General features: G+C 40.7%; 2 protein-coding genes across 3 annotated transcripts; one reads left to right on the top strand and one right to left on the bottom strand.

The window, feature by feature from the left end:
• The first annotated feature begins 488 nt into the window (after nt 1-488).
• On the top strand, nt 489-6,853 carry ankra2 (ankyrin repeat, family A (RFXANK-like), 2). The gene is made up of 9 exons (XM_071524798.1): nt 489-566; nt 865-1,268; nt 1,424-1,582; nt 1,677-1,742; nt 3,590-3,687; nt 3,861-3,986; nt 4,221-4,287; nt 4,472-4,552; nt 5,251-6,853. Exons 2-9 carry the CDS (start codon nt 977-979, stop codon nt 5,304-5,306), a joined length of 945 nt encoding a protein of 314 aa, XP_071380899.1. The 5' UTR covers nt 489-566; nt 865-976; the 3' UTR covers nt 5,307-6,853.
• btf3 (basic transcription factor 3) lies at nt 6,630-14,415 on the bottom strand. 2 transcript variants are annotated; one of them, XM_071524799.1, is made up of 6 exons: nt 14,300-14,415; nt 9,740-9,808; nt 9,048-9,161; nt 8,722-8,923; nt 8,487-8,543; nt 6,630-7,179 (listed from the first exon to the last, which is right to left on the bottom strand). In XM_071524799.1, the coding sequence occupies exons 2-6, from the start codon at nt 9,806-9,808 to the stop codon at nt 7,133-7,135; spliced, it is 489 nt and encodes a 162-aa protein (XP_071380900.1). In that variant the 5' UTR covers nt 14,300-14,415; the 3' UTR covers nt 6,630-7,132. The 2 variants fall into 2 exon arrangements, with proteins under 2 accessions (XP_071380900.1, XP_071380901.1); XM_071524800.1 differs by having other exon boundaries at nt 14,363-14,407.
• Nucleotides 14,416-15,129: the final 714 nt, after the last annotated feature.

Below are 15,129 nucleotides of genomic sequence, written 5' to 3'. Positions count from 1 at the left end.
CGTAGCCTACTTGGTCTCTGGGCATTGTCGATCATTGTACAAAGCCTTTCCTTACAAGGTAAATTGTCTTAAAATCTCTGGTGATAGGCTACCAACTTACTTGACCTGTAGCCTATGACCTGTGTCACAATGACGTGAATATTTCTCTATTTAATATATTATACTATATTTAATATATCTCTCTATTTTTTAATGATTGGTTCGAAATAGAGCAATAGACCATAATTAATTGTTTGTCGCTTCCATCTGGGTCCAAGCTATGTGAACCTCAGGACTCACACGCCTAAAATGCCACTGATGTGTAAGATAAATAATTGGATTCGAGGAGTAGGCGGGTATAAGACATATTTCCTCAATGATGATTTCAACCCATATGTGCAGTTTATCTTTCTAAATATCACGAAGATGTTCCTGCAACTAAGGGGGAAGATTTATACAGAATGCACCTTTATGAGCGTGAACGTGTTGTTTAGTGCGCATGCGCAAATGTATCAAAACAACGATAGTAGAGTCTGAGTATAGATACGACTGCTCGAGGATATCCCAGAATAACAATGCCTTATCGGGTAAGAAATGTTGTCTTTGTTTCAGAGAACAGTTGTGTTGATGTTTACGGTGGATGTTCAGTTTACCGTTCAGTTTCCGTGTTAGATATCGATTCGGGCCGGTTCGTGTAGTTAACGTTAACCTTACGTTAGCTAACTTAGCTAGCCTGCTAACTGATAGCTAACCACCAATCATTATCTGACGTTAGCTTAGCATTTATCACGTTCAACCTCAATCAGTGGTAATCCCCATATGATTGAAGACAACATATTTGTGCTATGAACTTGGGATTTCAAATGAATTGTCTCTCCACTCTAGGCTTGCAGTGGCTGCAGTGTAACGTCAGTGTGGTAGTTCAGGTAGCGGTGACCAGAGCCAGTCAGCCCTCATCCTCACCAGGCATCAACCTCAGGCCAGGAAGCAGCCAGTGATGGATACAGTGTCGGCATCAGACAGGACAGACTGTCCTATGGTGTCTGAGGAAATGGAGGGGATCTGTGTAATGCCAGACATGAGTGCCATCAAGACTGAACAGTCAATGGGTGCAAGCCCAGATGATACAGGTACACAAAACGTGGCCATGGGGATCAAGTTCATCCTGCCCAACCGCTTTGACATGAATGTGTGCTCGAGATTCGTCAAGTCTCTCAATGAGGAGGACAGCAAGAACATCCAAGACCAGGTCAACTCCGATCTAGAGGTGGCTTCTGTTTTATTCAAAGGTAACAAGGGGGGATCCCTGTTTTCCTATATTCCAAGTTACCTTTACATGATATGTAGTTACATCTTCATTTGGCTATCTTGTGATAATGTTGAAGGTGTGAGGCTGTAACTGATGTAGGCCTACTTGCCACTAATTGGTTTCCGTCCTTTTCAGCGGAGTGCAATATCCAAACCTCTCCCTCACCGGGTATACAAGTGCGCCATGTTTACACCCCGTCCACTACCAAACATTTCTCCCCCATAAAACAGTCCACCACACTCACCAATAAACACCGTGGTAATGAGGTTTCTTCCACACCTCTTCTGGTGCACTGTAAGTACCTCAAGAGTTTATGTTTTCTGACCTTAACTGATTATTTAGGCCATAAAAGATGCTAACTATCACATGTTTTTTCTTGTCCTTTCAGCATTGTCCATTCATCAGCTAGCAGCACAAGGAGAAATGGTGTTTCTTGCCAGCAGGATTGAACAAGGTAGGCAACTCTTCAGGGTAAACAATGAAGTGTAATTCTTCAGACCCATGCAGTCTTTTGTGTTGCTGAGTCAAAAAATAGGTTTAAAGCACAATACTAGTTTAACTGACTTTTTGTTCATCTTTGATTTACCCTCTATGTAAGGCCTATACAGTGTTGCTAGGTGTGCAGGGCACATCATTAGGTTGGTTGGCCTATATTATTCAAAATCATGTTAACTTCTGCTGCTTATGATATCCAGTTTAAAATGCCATGTATTCAGCTTATAGACAAACTGAAGCTATAATTCATCAAATTGTACTTTTCAGGCAAGTACCTTGTGAAGCTAGGCAAGTAGTAGTTGACAAAGCAGGAAGAATGTAGTTTGCGCTGGAAATAAAGATTGTCAACTGTTATTCCACATATATTTTCTATCGCAAGGACATTGCAATGTTTTTCTTGTCCTGTTTATTTTTGTTTCATTCCTATTGATACCTGAGGGGTATTCCAGAAAGACGGTTTAAGAAACTAAATCCTGACTTCTGACTTGAGTGAGCTAGACACGGCATAGCGGGAATTTTCGGTTCCAGAACAACTGATTCAGATTTCAGTGATCAGGCTTTATCAACTCCGGATAGGTTGATACTGAACTATGCACGTTCACGGTGAATTTATAAAGCCATCCTCAATTGAGGACTGAAAATAGGATTAATGATGGATTCAGAGGCGACAAGCAGAGCAGAGCGTCGTATTTCACTCCAGCCAAACATGAAATATTAATGACAACTTACAGTGAATTTCAACATATTTTCAAAAAACAAAATAAAACACACCAGCAACACTTGCGAGACTTAGCATGTCAAAAAATTGTAGATGGAGTTAATGCACGAGTTAACTGTCACGGTGAGGGTCCCAGCACCACCTTTCACAGCAGCAGAGGAGCTGGCCCTTACTCTGACAGTGATAACTGATGACATGAAGGAGCTCATCAGAGCAACTACCCCCAGGACACACGTGCCTATATAAAGGGTAGGTTTATCACATTCATAATTGATCTCTTATCGCTTATCTCTATCTACAATGTTATACATAGAGCTTCCAATAGCGAAAAAACGAAGGGCAATGCATAACGTTTGTACAGAGGTGAGGGGGAAATGAGAGGCTGAAGAAGGCTATTCAGATAAATTGACTCCTTTAAAACGGTAACACTCGCGATGATATGCTACAGGTGGCTGTCATAAAATATATTGCGGCCGGTCACCCTCTCTCGACGTAAAGCCCTGCAAATAATTTGAGCTTCCATGTCAACGGGATCTTCCATGACAGGTTTAAAACCATTTTCCAGAAAAGTTGAACGAACTGACTTGTGTGATGCTTAAATGCTGCAGGCTCAGTCGGGTTTAACTCAAGTAAGCCTCAAGTAAACCTGCCACAGAGCAGGTTAGCTTGAGAACATACGCAAGTTGCCATAGTAACTGATCTAGACTTACTCTGATCTCAGTTTTTGGAACAGAAAATCACGGATTTCCGCGAATTCTGAGTTAACAGATCTAGATAACTTGCCAATCTTCCTTTCTGGAATACCCCTCTGGTGCCACCAGCAAATGACAATCAAAATAATATGGCCCCAAACCTGTCTATATCTAATGTAAAATAGTGAAATGAATGACAATACTAACAAACAATCACATACTGAGACAAGGAATACTACTAGTACTAAAATGTAAATGAGATAATATATTATAATGTAAAAAATATAGTAGATCTTCATATTGTAATATTTTAGCTGTTGCCCTGGTTGATTAGAAATGTGAGCATGTGGGGTGATAGTGACCATGTTGTTTCCTTTTATGTATTTGTCATGATAGAGACTGTGATCAATCTGCAAGACGAGGAAGGCTTCACCCCCCTGATGTGGGCAGCTGCACACGGACAAATAGCTGTTGTTGAGTTCCTGCTCCAAAATGTACGGAAAAGCACATCCAAGAGAACTGACTTGATCTTTAATTTAAATCCTTTAATGCTAAAATGTATTCACTTAAATCCTGTCAGTCAGTTTTTCAGAAATGCATGGTTTCACCTTTGTAGACCATGTTATCTTCATTTATGTTTGTCATTCTATATTGTTCTTCACCTTAGGGTGCTGACCCCAACCTCCTGGCCAAAGGGAGGGAAAGTGCCTTGTCCTTGGCCTGCAGTAAGGGATATACTGATATTGTGAAGATGCTCATCGATTGTGGTGTTGATGTCAACGAATATGACTGGGTAAGACATTACCACAGCATGCAGAGTAGTAATGTTTCATTTTGTACACATGAGGATGTGAATGACTTGTATCTTAAATGGAAATCAGTAGAATAGGACAATAAAAATAATGGTGGGATATAAGGGATTTGCCAGGTACAGTACACACTAATCTCTCAGTCACTTTTAGCTGGAGGTTTAACATTGGTCTCGACATCACTGTGCTTTACTCTACGGCCTGTTGTGATGTTTCAGAATGGAGGCGCCCCTCTGCTGTATGCCGTCCATGGGAATCACGTACGCTGTGTCGAAATCCTGTTAGGTGAGAACTAATCTTCTGCTGAAAAGCAACACCGCCATATGGTCAAATATCCATTTGGATAAATGCTCTGTATGACTTAATGCATTTCTTTATAAACTTGGCAATGCAAATGTATTTAGGCAATATTTTGTATTGTCCCATAGGAATATGTGCAGTAATTAGGTATTGGCATGTTTGTTTCCAGAAAGTGGGGCTGATCCTACCATCGAGTCAGATTCTGGATTCAATGCGATGGACATGGCTGTGGCTATGGGCCATCGGAATGGTATGTATATTAAAAAAAACATGGGGAAAACACCACATTTTTGAATATGTTTAAAGATAAGAGACCTTTCCTGTGTGTGGGTTACAATAATTCCTCACGACACCCGTTCTGAAATTAGACATCTGTGTTTCAATTCAGCTATTTAACCGAAGCCATGCCTACTCGGGACCCCCTGTCACAGGCGTGTGTACAGTGAACAGTGCAACCAAAGAATGATTTTCCATTTGATTGCCAGAGGTTGAAAACTATTCAGTATTTCGCAAGAAAGCAAGCAAATATTAGAGAAAAATCGAAGACATGACAGTAAATTTGTATAGTAGAAATGTTTTTTTTCTATCCCATAAATCATTTCGCCACACCCCAAAGTTATCTTGTGACCCCCAGGTGGAGAACCACCATTTAAACGAGGCAGTTGAGATTTCTTCTGGAAGTACAGAATGGAGTTTGTTCTGTTGTACCTTACTCGGATCAAACCAGAAAAGAAAGAAAGTGAATACTAGCATAAATATTCACTCTTAAATGGCCAGTTAGTAGTATGTTCTTGTTCTAAGCAGTGAGAAGCATCTGTGTGCACACGCCGTCCACAATCTGGAGCACCAGCACGTCTATCTTAACACTGAAAGGCATTGCAATGTAGGATGTTTTTTTCAAAGAGTATCAAAGCACAGCTTTATTCATTTAAATGTTTCTCTGTTTAGTTCAACAGGTGATGGAAGCACACTTACTGAAGTTGCTAATGGGAATCAGAGAGTGACCTGTAAAGCCCGAGAACAGCAGTCAGAGCGATGCTGGGCTGTGGACAATCATGTAGCATGCCCAGACTACAGGAACATTTTGATCCAGAAACTGATATTTCAAAGGCATTACTTGATATCAATGTTATTTTGTGGGCAAGATTGGGCACAGATACACAAGAGTGCTGTGTGAGTTTTCAAATTGATATTGAATAATGTTCATTCAAGCCGTTTTTGCACTTTTTAAATTTTCACATGGAATATGGAGTAGCAAATTGGATCAGGATGGACTGACGGCACGTCGATGTTGAACAGAGAAGAAGAATGTAAGCATGGGTGTACATTAGCAAAAGTGCTCACTCTCACTACACCCCATCAGCACTCCGCCTGTACCATGCAGCCAAATGGGTAGTTTTAACCAAGCATGTTTTTACAGTTCATGAAGGGTTTGTTTTGTCATTCTTTTAATAATGGAGATAGCATTACATGCTGTCATTATTTCTTGCCATCCTTTTTTTGTATTTCAATGGTTTAAGTGTTTTTTCATTAACTTATCAACTACAATAATGAGGTTGAAGTAACTACTGAAAATTTCACAGACATGTTAGAAGTTGAATTGCCTCATGTAAGTACAGTCTTGTTTTAACATGAACACATTGGTGAGCCCACGCCTCCCTATAAATTAGCCCCTCAAAGACTGTGGTAGGTGGGTTGAAAATAACTCAGTGTGCTTTTGTGAATCTGCCATGCCGTTTGTAGATCCTGAAGACGTCTGTGTTGGCTGTGTTGAGTTTATTTATTTCAATAATTTAGACATTGTGTGTTGTGTGGTAAGGATGGTTAAAATCCCATGTAGATGTAAGTCACATTGTGATACTAACTTCCAATACTGTGTTGTGAATTTAAAAGAACCTCACAAGATTGAACTGTCCCACAAGGCTATTGTGGTGCTGTTTGCCACTGTATGAGCGTGCTTGTGTTTTATATAACAGTGATTCTAAGTGCTGCATCAAGTGATAACTTATATTGGCCTGGCCTCATTCTGTAGGGGCATCACTTCATTTAAAGGCAAGCCAAAAAGGTCAAACTACTGTTGTTGATAATCACTGAAATGAAATTGTTGAGTTATTCAAGTAAAAGTGCAAACATTCTTTTGTAACTGTATGCAATAGTGTCAGATTAATGTCAAGAATGAAACACTCATGTACTCATTCACTATAGCTGTCTACTTAACTGAGATGTATACCAAGGTAGACAAAAAAAAGCACATTGACCAATCTACAGAAGGGCAACCATGTTTTCATTGGAAATTGTACTTGAGGAAAAGACAAATTTCAGTTACCTATATTGACAGTAGCAAAGGTTTATTCCAGACATGGTGGTTTTAGCAAAGCTGCAGAGAAATCAGGTTCAGTAACATGGAGGAAACAGATGCACAGCAGGAGCTTTGGACACCACATTTGATACAATCTCTGACTCAGGCTGGACATTGAGACCACAGAACACAAAAAAGCATTTGGAGAGTCTGGTGGAAAATAGTCGAGGTGGAAAGAGTACTGAAATACCTTACTCAAGTACAAGTACTGCTACCTCAGTTAATTTTTACTGAAGTCAGTAAGATAATTCACTAAAGAGTACTCAAGTACTTAATTACTTTTGAGTAAAAACTGTTCAGGTGTCGCCCATGTTACAAAATCCACCCACCCCCAAAGGTGACAAGTTATCCGTCTACTCAGGTCCTAGAGTAGTTGTAACTAGTGACTTTCCACCTCCTCACATATAGAAAAACATCTTGTGCCGCACATGGTCCTGTCAAGCTTTGACACCACAGGGAGTCCCATTTCCTTTAGTTTGCCTCATCCTTGGAAGCCTCGTCAAAATTCTCCACCAGATCTGAAACAACAAAAGATTCGGCGGTAAATTTAATGAGTCAGGGAGAAAGGCATGCCCATCTGCACAAAAGACTCACACAAGTGCCAGAACACAATTCAGGAAAAGTGTGTTTATCTGAAACATGATACCAGGTGTAACGCAATCCCAATGCTCTGCTCATCTCTCCCACTCTTCTAAAGATTGAGATGTGCTCGGCATATGGGGCCCTCGCAACTGCTGAAAGCAGCTGTGAAAATTGTGGCATCGAGGATCAAAAGGGTGGCCTCAATTGCTCGATGAAATGTGAGAAATCTGCCTTTCCAATTTCTGGCTCAGAGGGTTGAGGGTTAAAATGGGAACAATTCAAAAGGTCTGAATATACATGTTCCTTCAGTGGGGGAACAAAAAAGAAACTTAACTCCAATAATAACATGATGGCAATGGCCGTTAACCCCTATGTCATCAGGCTTCAACTGCTCCTATTGCTGAATACATGTGTAATCGTTTGTTACATTAGTGAAAACTTGGGTTACAGGAAGAGAGCCCTGGGAAAAGCTGGGATAATTGTAATGGCAACCTCATGTGTTTGGCCCATTTTCTCCACGAAGAAAAGCAAACTGAATTTTAAGAACTTATAAACAACGAACACAAGTTTCAAACACTAAAGCCCTCACCACACCATCATCTAAAGTCATTGATGGATCCCCTCGGCGTGACCCCTTTCACAAGCCAAAAGAAAGCAAACCTGCCACGGTTATTTAACGGAGAGAAAAAATACATGCCCAGATGTAGACCTAACTGGAACTTAAAGAGTCAGACAATCTTAGACAAGTGTATAAATAACGATGAGTGTAAAAGAGCATTTCCAAGCTGCAAAGAAGTAGATGCAAGATGAACAAATTAGATTAGTTCTACTTGCGTCTAACTTAAATTATTTTTAGTCCCGTGACAGTAGGGGCTCTATGGATCGCTATGCTGGTCCGTCGCTCTGTTCACCACTTTTGGTCACGTGGGTGAAAGTGTGCCACGGGGAGTTAGACTGCAGACTCTCAGTCGGGAGACCAGACTTCAATTCCCAGCAGGGACTCTTCCACAAAATTCAACGTCGCGGGGCTGTTCGACTCTTAGTCTTGTTATCATTCTTGTCTCCAACATTGATAAGCACTACATTTATTTTAATGGTAAAATTCTCGACCGCCTTGTGAATAACTGCAGTTTGCCTGCTTTAAATTGACTTTTTACTTATCTCGACCAAAAGGGCAGACTACTGTACATAGACAGTTGAAGGTACCACAGTTAAATGCAAAATGAGGCATTTCAGAACTCACCTGGAACTTCATCATCTTCTTCCTCTACTGTTGCAATTGGTGCTTTTCCATCTGTAGCTGTAAGAACAGAAGCAGAGCGGTCAGCATTGCCTAGCTCCTAGAAACAATTTAGCTAATGTCCTGAGGGCAAGATCCCTCTCTCCCAATATGTTTGCTGAACAGAAAATAGAGGAATGAATCCAAAACGTTATATATGCTACATGACAGCTTCCACCAACGCGTCCTGCACACTGACCCTGTTTGGGCAAAGCCTCCGCCAGTCTTCTGAGGCTCGTCAGGCTGTCGGCTCCCAGCTGGTTCAGGATGCCAGGCAGCATCTCTGTCAGTTGCTTGGTCTCAGCGTGGCCGGTGATAGTGAAGGTGTTGGCTGCAAGGGAGGCCTGCACTTTGGGATTGTTGAAGTGGATAACCGTTCCCTGGTTTGTGAACATGTTAACCTGTAACAGACAGAATTATTTCTATGTATTTAATATTAAAATGACAGGTACTATTGACACAAAAGAAGCATCTTTGAATCACACTGTGGCAAAAACGAGATGAGGATAAAAGAATTTTGCCTACCTCTTCAATACCAGAAATATTGTTGACACCAAGTTTCTTTAAGGAGAACTGGAGCTTCTTGTCATCTGCAGTTGCTGTTCTGTGTACAACCTTCTTCTTTCTGCGAGCACTACCCTATGGGACATTAACACAAAGATGTTTGTGTGTGAACTTAAAGTACTTCTGGCCCACAACACATTTTTAAATGGCCCAAAAACTGATTCTTGTTTGTCGTCTATTCATTTTCATTCACCTTATCCACATCTCAACTGGCCCACAGTACAGTCTTGCCTAAAATTACTGCTAATAAGCAATAGCTTTATGAATAAAACTGCAGGTTCTCATAGGAAACTGGAGGATAGGCCAGTTGTTCAGAGTGCCAGTTTTATCTTGCCTTGTTCCCCAAGTTAAGAGCCTCCTGCAGCCAGGTTACTTTGCCTATGCAACTATGTAGGACCGTTCCCTCCTGTCATGAATTCTGACTCACACGTTTGGTCATTTCCAGTGAATTGAAACTGAATGAATGCCTCCTGTTGTGTACATTATAAGTAATTTCCATGACTTCATCATGGTAGTTAATGTGTTTTGTAATACTTTGACACCCCAGTTCTAACCCCCTAGAAAAGCATGCAAACATAGCAGAAATGGTTGTGTCCTTTGCAGAAAATGTGCCATTTCATGTAACCTGCAGTAACATTTATTTTGTCGGTTACCTTTCCGCCGATGCGGACTTGCGCCTGAAGTTTAGCAAGTTTTTCTTGATTCATAATTGTTTCTTTCATCTGAAAAATAAAATAAAAAAAGGACAAAACATCACACTGGAGTCAACAACACAGTTGATCCACATAATGACTCCAGGTGTAACATATACTTATGTATTTTTTTAATTGAATCTTTTAGGCATTTAGCATTTATCCACAGTCATACCATATCTCACCAACACAGAAGCAGCCAATAACATGGATTACATTGGATAAAAACAGCTGTATCAAGAGAGCAGAATGCATAAGGAATAATCCACTGTGTGTGGTTATACACAAAGCAGGTTAAGACACCATGATGCAGCACACCATGCACCTAGGGAGGTCAAACTTTCTGCTTGCAATGTAATGACAACAGGAGTTGCACAAACAAAATTGACTTCTTAGCTTAAAGAATGTATGAAATTTGATTAGATGAAGCCATTAAATATTTAAGTAATTAAATTTGCAGCTCTACACCATTACAATCTTAATAAGCTAGAAACTATTATGGTTATTTGACTCAGTGGGCAAGGCTTTTACCTACAGTTAACACAATCAACAGGATCATACGAAAACTAACAAGTCTGTGCAAAGGTGCAGTAGCAGACGATTGCAGTAACTGCCATGCATGGACAGCTGAACAAAAAAAATCCTCATCAAAGAAATTGCTGCGATCAAATTGTAACAAGTTTATTAACAGTTGAAGTTTTCCTGGATAGGAGTGAAAATTCTTAGGCAGCTGCCATGTGCTTCCCAGCCTGCCAGACATTTTTGGCCACTAGGTGTGTTACAACAGTAAAGTGCAATGTAGCCTACATGTTATGTTCAGGACATATATTTGCTTCACAAAAACAGTGATTTTGCACTGGGAATATTATAGTCCGCTAACGATGCAGTAGCAAGTTAGCTAATACCAGCCAATAAAAAGTGAGGCTAAGCTAGTACCTGAGCAAATATCAGATACTAAATTAACTCACTAAATTAAATACCACCAAAAATGTATGGGAATACAAGTCTAGCCTGTCATTCTGGATGTTGGGAAAGTAGTGAATCACATCAGCAGTTCAGGAATCTGGCTTCTCTACTTGACTCTGACCAGCCTTGGAGGCACTATAGACCACTAATCTGCCTGTAAGGAGGCTAGAAAACATCAACGCCTAAACCTTATTAGTCTGCTTCCAAGTCCAGTATTCAATTAATATATTCAACCCAATAGGAGTCTAAACCCTATTATATCAGATAAGCATGAGCCTACAAGTCATAATTTGACTAATTTTTACCTGCCTAGGAAGCTACACTAAACACTACATTAAAGGAGAGTGCTATATGATCAGCCCTACGCTGATGGAAATAAGACCCTGGAAGGAGGATGCAACATGAACCAGCACAAGTATCATTTCATATCAGTCTAAAGGATTACACCTGTAAAAACCAGCCTTGTTTTTCTTTGGTAGTGCATCCCACAGGTTTCCCACAGGTTGTCAGGTTACTTTGGTGGCATGAGGAGGCGGGGTAACTGATGACTTATTAGTGTTTAATTTAGCGAGCCAATCTAGAAGCTAATGACATTGCAACTTTAGCTGACTATAATACTTCCATCTGATTATCGAGGTTACATTTCAAACTGTCTCTCCATTCAGTTTGTGTTGGCATGGTCACACCATGACTCAAAGGTGAGCAACCTTTGAGTCATGGTGTGACCGTGCCAAAATGAATTGTGGTCATTGTAGTTCATTAATATGCTGTCTGCACTTGGCAGCATTAAATCTTGATTGTTTGAAAACTGCTTTATGCATCACAGCACTTGAAATGAGTCCAAAACAAAGAATTACTTGGCAGGCTCATAATTTACCTGGGCAGGCCACCGACAGATTAACATTGTTTGAACATTGTATGGGAACCACTGAATTGCATCAGCAGTTCAGGAATCTGGTTTCCCTCTTGACTCAGACCAGCCTTGGAGGCAGCGCAGACCACTACTCAGTCTATAAGAACACTGGAAAACATGAACGCACTGCGATGCAGCAATGGAACTAGCATGGTTTCTTGACAGCTTCAGAAGCCAAGTCGAATACGAGATGTCAGGCTGAGGCTATACTTTGGCAAATGTAGCACGTAAAGCATGCAAGCTGGCTAACACAGTTTCTGGTAGCCAAGCAACAAAAGTGGCTTTGACCCAATCCAGAATTCAGCAAGGCGGGCGGATTCTTTTGCATAGCGTTCAATCCAGAATTCAGCAAGGCGGGCGGATGCTGAAATTGCTGTCGTCGTTTACTGTCCCCATTGAAACAAAAACCACAATGGACCGCCATTCGGCTAATGCCTATAGTGTAACCTAGCAACCACCGCACGTACCATACAACCATCTGGGCACGAGATTTGGAAACATTAGTGCAGTAACCTAGACGTAGGAAAGAGAACATGGATGTAACGGTCAAGAAATGTAGGTTGTAGTTACTAGCTAGCTATCAACGGTTTCAACGCAGCGGACATAAAGAGCTACACTTTAGTAGTTTACATTAACCCTATTGATTGATTCATGCATGTGACCCAGAGGCGTGTCCCAGGACATTTTCTGGTTGGGAGGGGGACTAAAGCCTAGATGAGCATAGATGAGACCAGGTGATTCTTTTGCATAGCGTTCAATGCATAGCATACAATCGGGCAGGGCTGCAACTAACGATTATTTTCATTGTCGATTAATCTGTCGATTATTTTCTTGATTAATCGATTAGTTGTTTGGTCTATAAAAAGTCAGAAAATGGTGAAAAATGTCTATCAGTGTTTCCCAAAGCCCAAGATGACGTCCTCAAATGTCTTGTTTTGTCCACAACTCAAAGATATTCAGTTTACTGTCATAGAGGAGTAAAGAAACCAGAAGATATTCACATTTAAGAAGCTGGAATCAGAGAATTTTGACTTATTTTTCTTAAAAAATTACTCAAACCGATTAGCAAAATAGTTGGCGATTAATTTAATAGTTGACAACTAATCGATTAATCGTTGCAGCTCTACAATCGGGACAAGGTTAGTTGCTGGGCTGCGGATTACACTGGTGACGTGTGATTGGTTGAATGCTGAGGGGCAAGATGAGCGGTCCAGCCTGCAATCTCACAGGCCTCCGTGGGATCAAGACAGACAGGCAGGCCTGCCAGGCAAGGTTCACAACCTGACACAACTTCACTGTGTCTGCACGACTGTCTGTGCTTTCTAAAACATAACGGTCAAGAGCCTGCCCACTCTCCTTTAAAATAACAAAACAAAACACCATAATGTTATAAAGATGTGAGCCTAAGTGTTATTTTCCCAATCCAGTTTAGTTCATGTTCAAAAAATGAATTAAAGTTCAGGGTAGAGATTGCTGACAGCGGAGGTCTGCAGCTAGATAGTAAGGCTGGGTATTGGCAAGGACCTCACGATACGTATCATGATACATATTGCGATACATTGCAATACCCCACATAATTTACTGAAAATTTAAAAATAGAGCTGAAAATACAACTTGCTGTGTACCACATGGGTAGTCTAATATGAACATCACATTATATTGATAACTCAGCGGACAAATTGAGTCAAAGCTATTTAATTCAAAGGGATTTAAGGACATTTTAAATCCGTTGAAAACATGAATATTTTTTTTTTATGTATCGATACGAGGGGCTGGAAAATCGATACAGTATCATGGAAAAATATATTGCAATACTCAGCTATATTGACTTTTTTTTGCACAGCCCTACTAGATAAGAGAATAATAACATGAGAGGTTGTAAGACAATGATTGTCATTTAAAAAAAAAATCTGAAAAAATTATGTCATTTTCTCTCTAGTAATAATCATATCAGCCCTAAAAAAAAATTGCAACCAGTCGACCTTCAGAGGTTTATGGCGAGTGCATCAGGCAATACCTCCATAGATGACTAACAAAACCTTACTGTGTGCCTGGAAAACTAGGGTAAAATAGTATTAACCAACAAAGCATCTTATCTTATCATCGACAGACACAGACAAACACACACACACACACACACACACACACCCCCACACACCCACACACACAAAGAGCAGCAGTACTGGTGTGGGTGTGGTAGCCGGCGGTGAGAACATGTATTCAAACCGATAAGCAGACTCAAAACAGGCCCTGTATCACGAGCTGTCAGTATCACACTGACCAAGCCTTCAGTTGATTAACGTTAGCTAACGATAGCTACAGATCGTTTGCATTGGCTGTATTGACATCAGCGATCAAACAGACAAACATAATTGGTTGTGGGAAACAAAACAAGCCAACGGAACAACAAGTAACGTTAGGTTTAAATTAACGGTTGTTGACTAATTTAGCGAACAACTGTACCAAGACAAGCTGTGGTTTAACTTGTTATGAACGTAAACTTGTAGGCTAACTTTAGCTACTTTGCTAGCTGAGAGATCTGGCCGGCCTGTCACTCACAGCCTCTCGCACAGCTCCTTCACCACACACAACCATGAACCCCGGCAGATTTCAGCCATCTTTTGAACAAGGCTTTCGTTTACCTCTCGTCGTCGGATCAGGGGCAAACAGTGCAGAGAAGAAGGTATTTAAAGCTCCTCACTGACCTGTAAACTAACAGCAGACACATGCGGGGAGCAAGATGGAAGCGAGAGAGGAGGGAGGAAGTGACGCGCGTCAAGAAAGCGCAGATGAGAAAGGGTTGATGAGGGAGGGGGTGCGGGGGTGGGGGCAGAATGAGAAATAGTTTAATCTCTCAATTTAATTCACTAGAAATGACCATGACAGAATGTGAAAGGATGACTATTTTAATCATAGGTTTCACTCTCACTACTATTATACTACAGCAACAACTACAAATAAATTACTGTATGGTTGACCCTAGGAACATAATATTAGGCTATTAAATGGAGATGTGTGGCCTAATATGTGTTTATCTGGGAGTTTGTGATATGAAAGATGTGCTCTGATATGAACCCGTGCTCTTAAATATAGTACTCTTACAAGTCTCATCATTTTGCATATGAAGGACTTAGGTTAGCCACCTATCTTTCTTTATCCTATATACTGTTTATTGGGCTTCTGTATGAATGCTGACTTTTGATTATGGCACAAAGGATTGCAACATCAAATCCTGTGTATTGGTAAATGCTTATCCCTTATGCTCAAAAATGCAAGACACTGCTCTCAAAAGAAGATTCTTGTATGTTTCAATGCTGATTGGATTGTCTGAATTAATTGATTAGCTACCAAGGACACTGTCATAGCTGCGAAGCAACCAACACAGTTCAGCAGTGCTGCAGAGAGGAGGCGAGTGAATGATCCTGGTTCTCTGTAACACTGTAGACGGTGTCCAATCCTGAATACAAAATTC

This window comes from Centroberyx affinis, unplaced genomic scaffold (assembly GCF_046629955.1).
Source record: "Centroberyx affinis isolate AG114_WGS23_722 - 3 ecotype Tasmania unplaced genomic scaffold, CSIRO-AGI_Caff_v1 ptg001233l_1, whole genome shotgun sequence".
Taxonomy (NCBI): Eukaryota; Metazoa; Chordata; class Actinopteri; order Beryciformes; family Berycidae; genus Centroberyx; species Centroberyx affinis.
The sequence above is the reverse complement of the archived record's forward strand: the minus strand, read 5'-3'. Positions and strand labels throughout refer to the sequence as shown.

Bases quoted from the DNA above. Each gene is read 5' to 3' on its own strand.
- ankra2 (XM_071524798.1), top strand. From the start codon at position 977: ATGGATACAGTGTCGGCATCAGACAGGACAGACTGTCCTATGGTGTCT. The intron at 1,269-1,423 runs GTAACAAGGGGG...CGTCCTTTTCAG, and splicing joins GGCTTCTGTTTTATTCAAAG to CGGAGTGCAATATCCAAACC. The intron at 4,553-5,250 runs GTATGTATATTA...TTCTCTGTTTAG, and splicing joins GGCTATGGGCCATCGGAATG to TTCAACAGGTGATGGAAGCA.
- btf3 (XM_071524799.1), bottom strand. From the start codon at position 9,808: ATGAAAGAAACAATTATGAATCAAGAAAAACTTGCTAAACTTCAGGCG. The intron at 8,544-8,721 runs GTCAGTGTGCAG...CTGTTCTTACAG, and splicing joins GGAGGCTTTGCCCAAACAGG to CTACAGATGGAAAAGCACCA. The intron at 7,180-8,486 runs GTGAGTTCTGAA...TTGTTGTTTCAG, and splicing joins AGAAGATGATGAAGTTCCAG to ATCTGGTGGAGAATTTTGAC.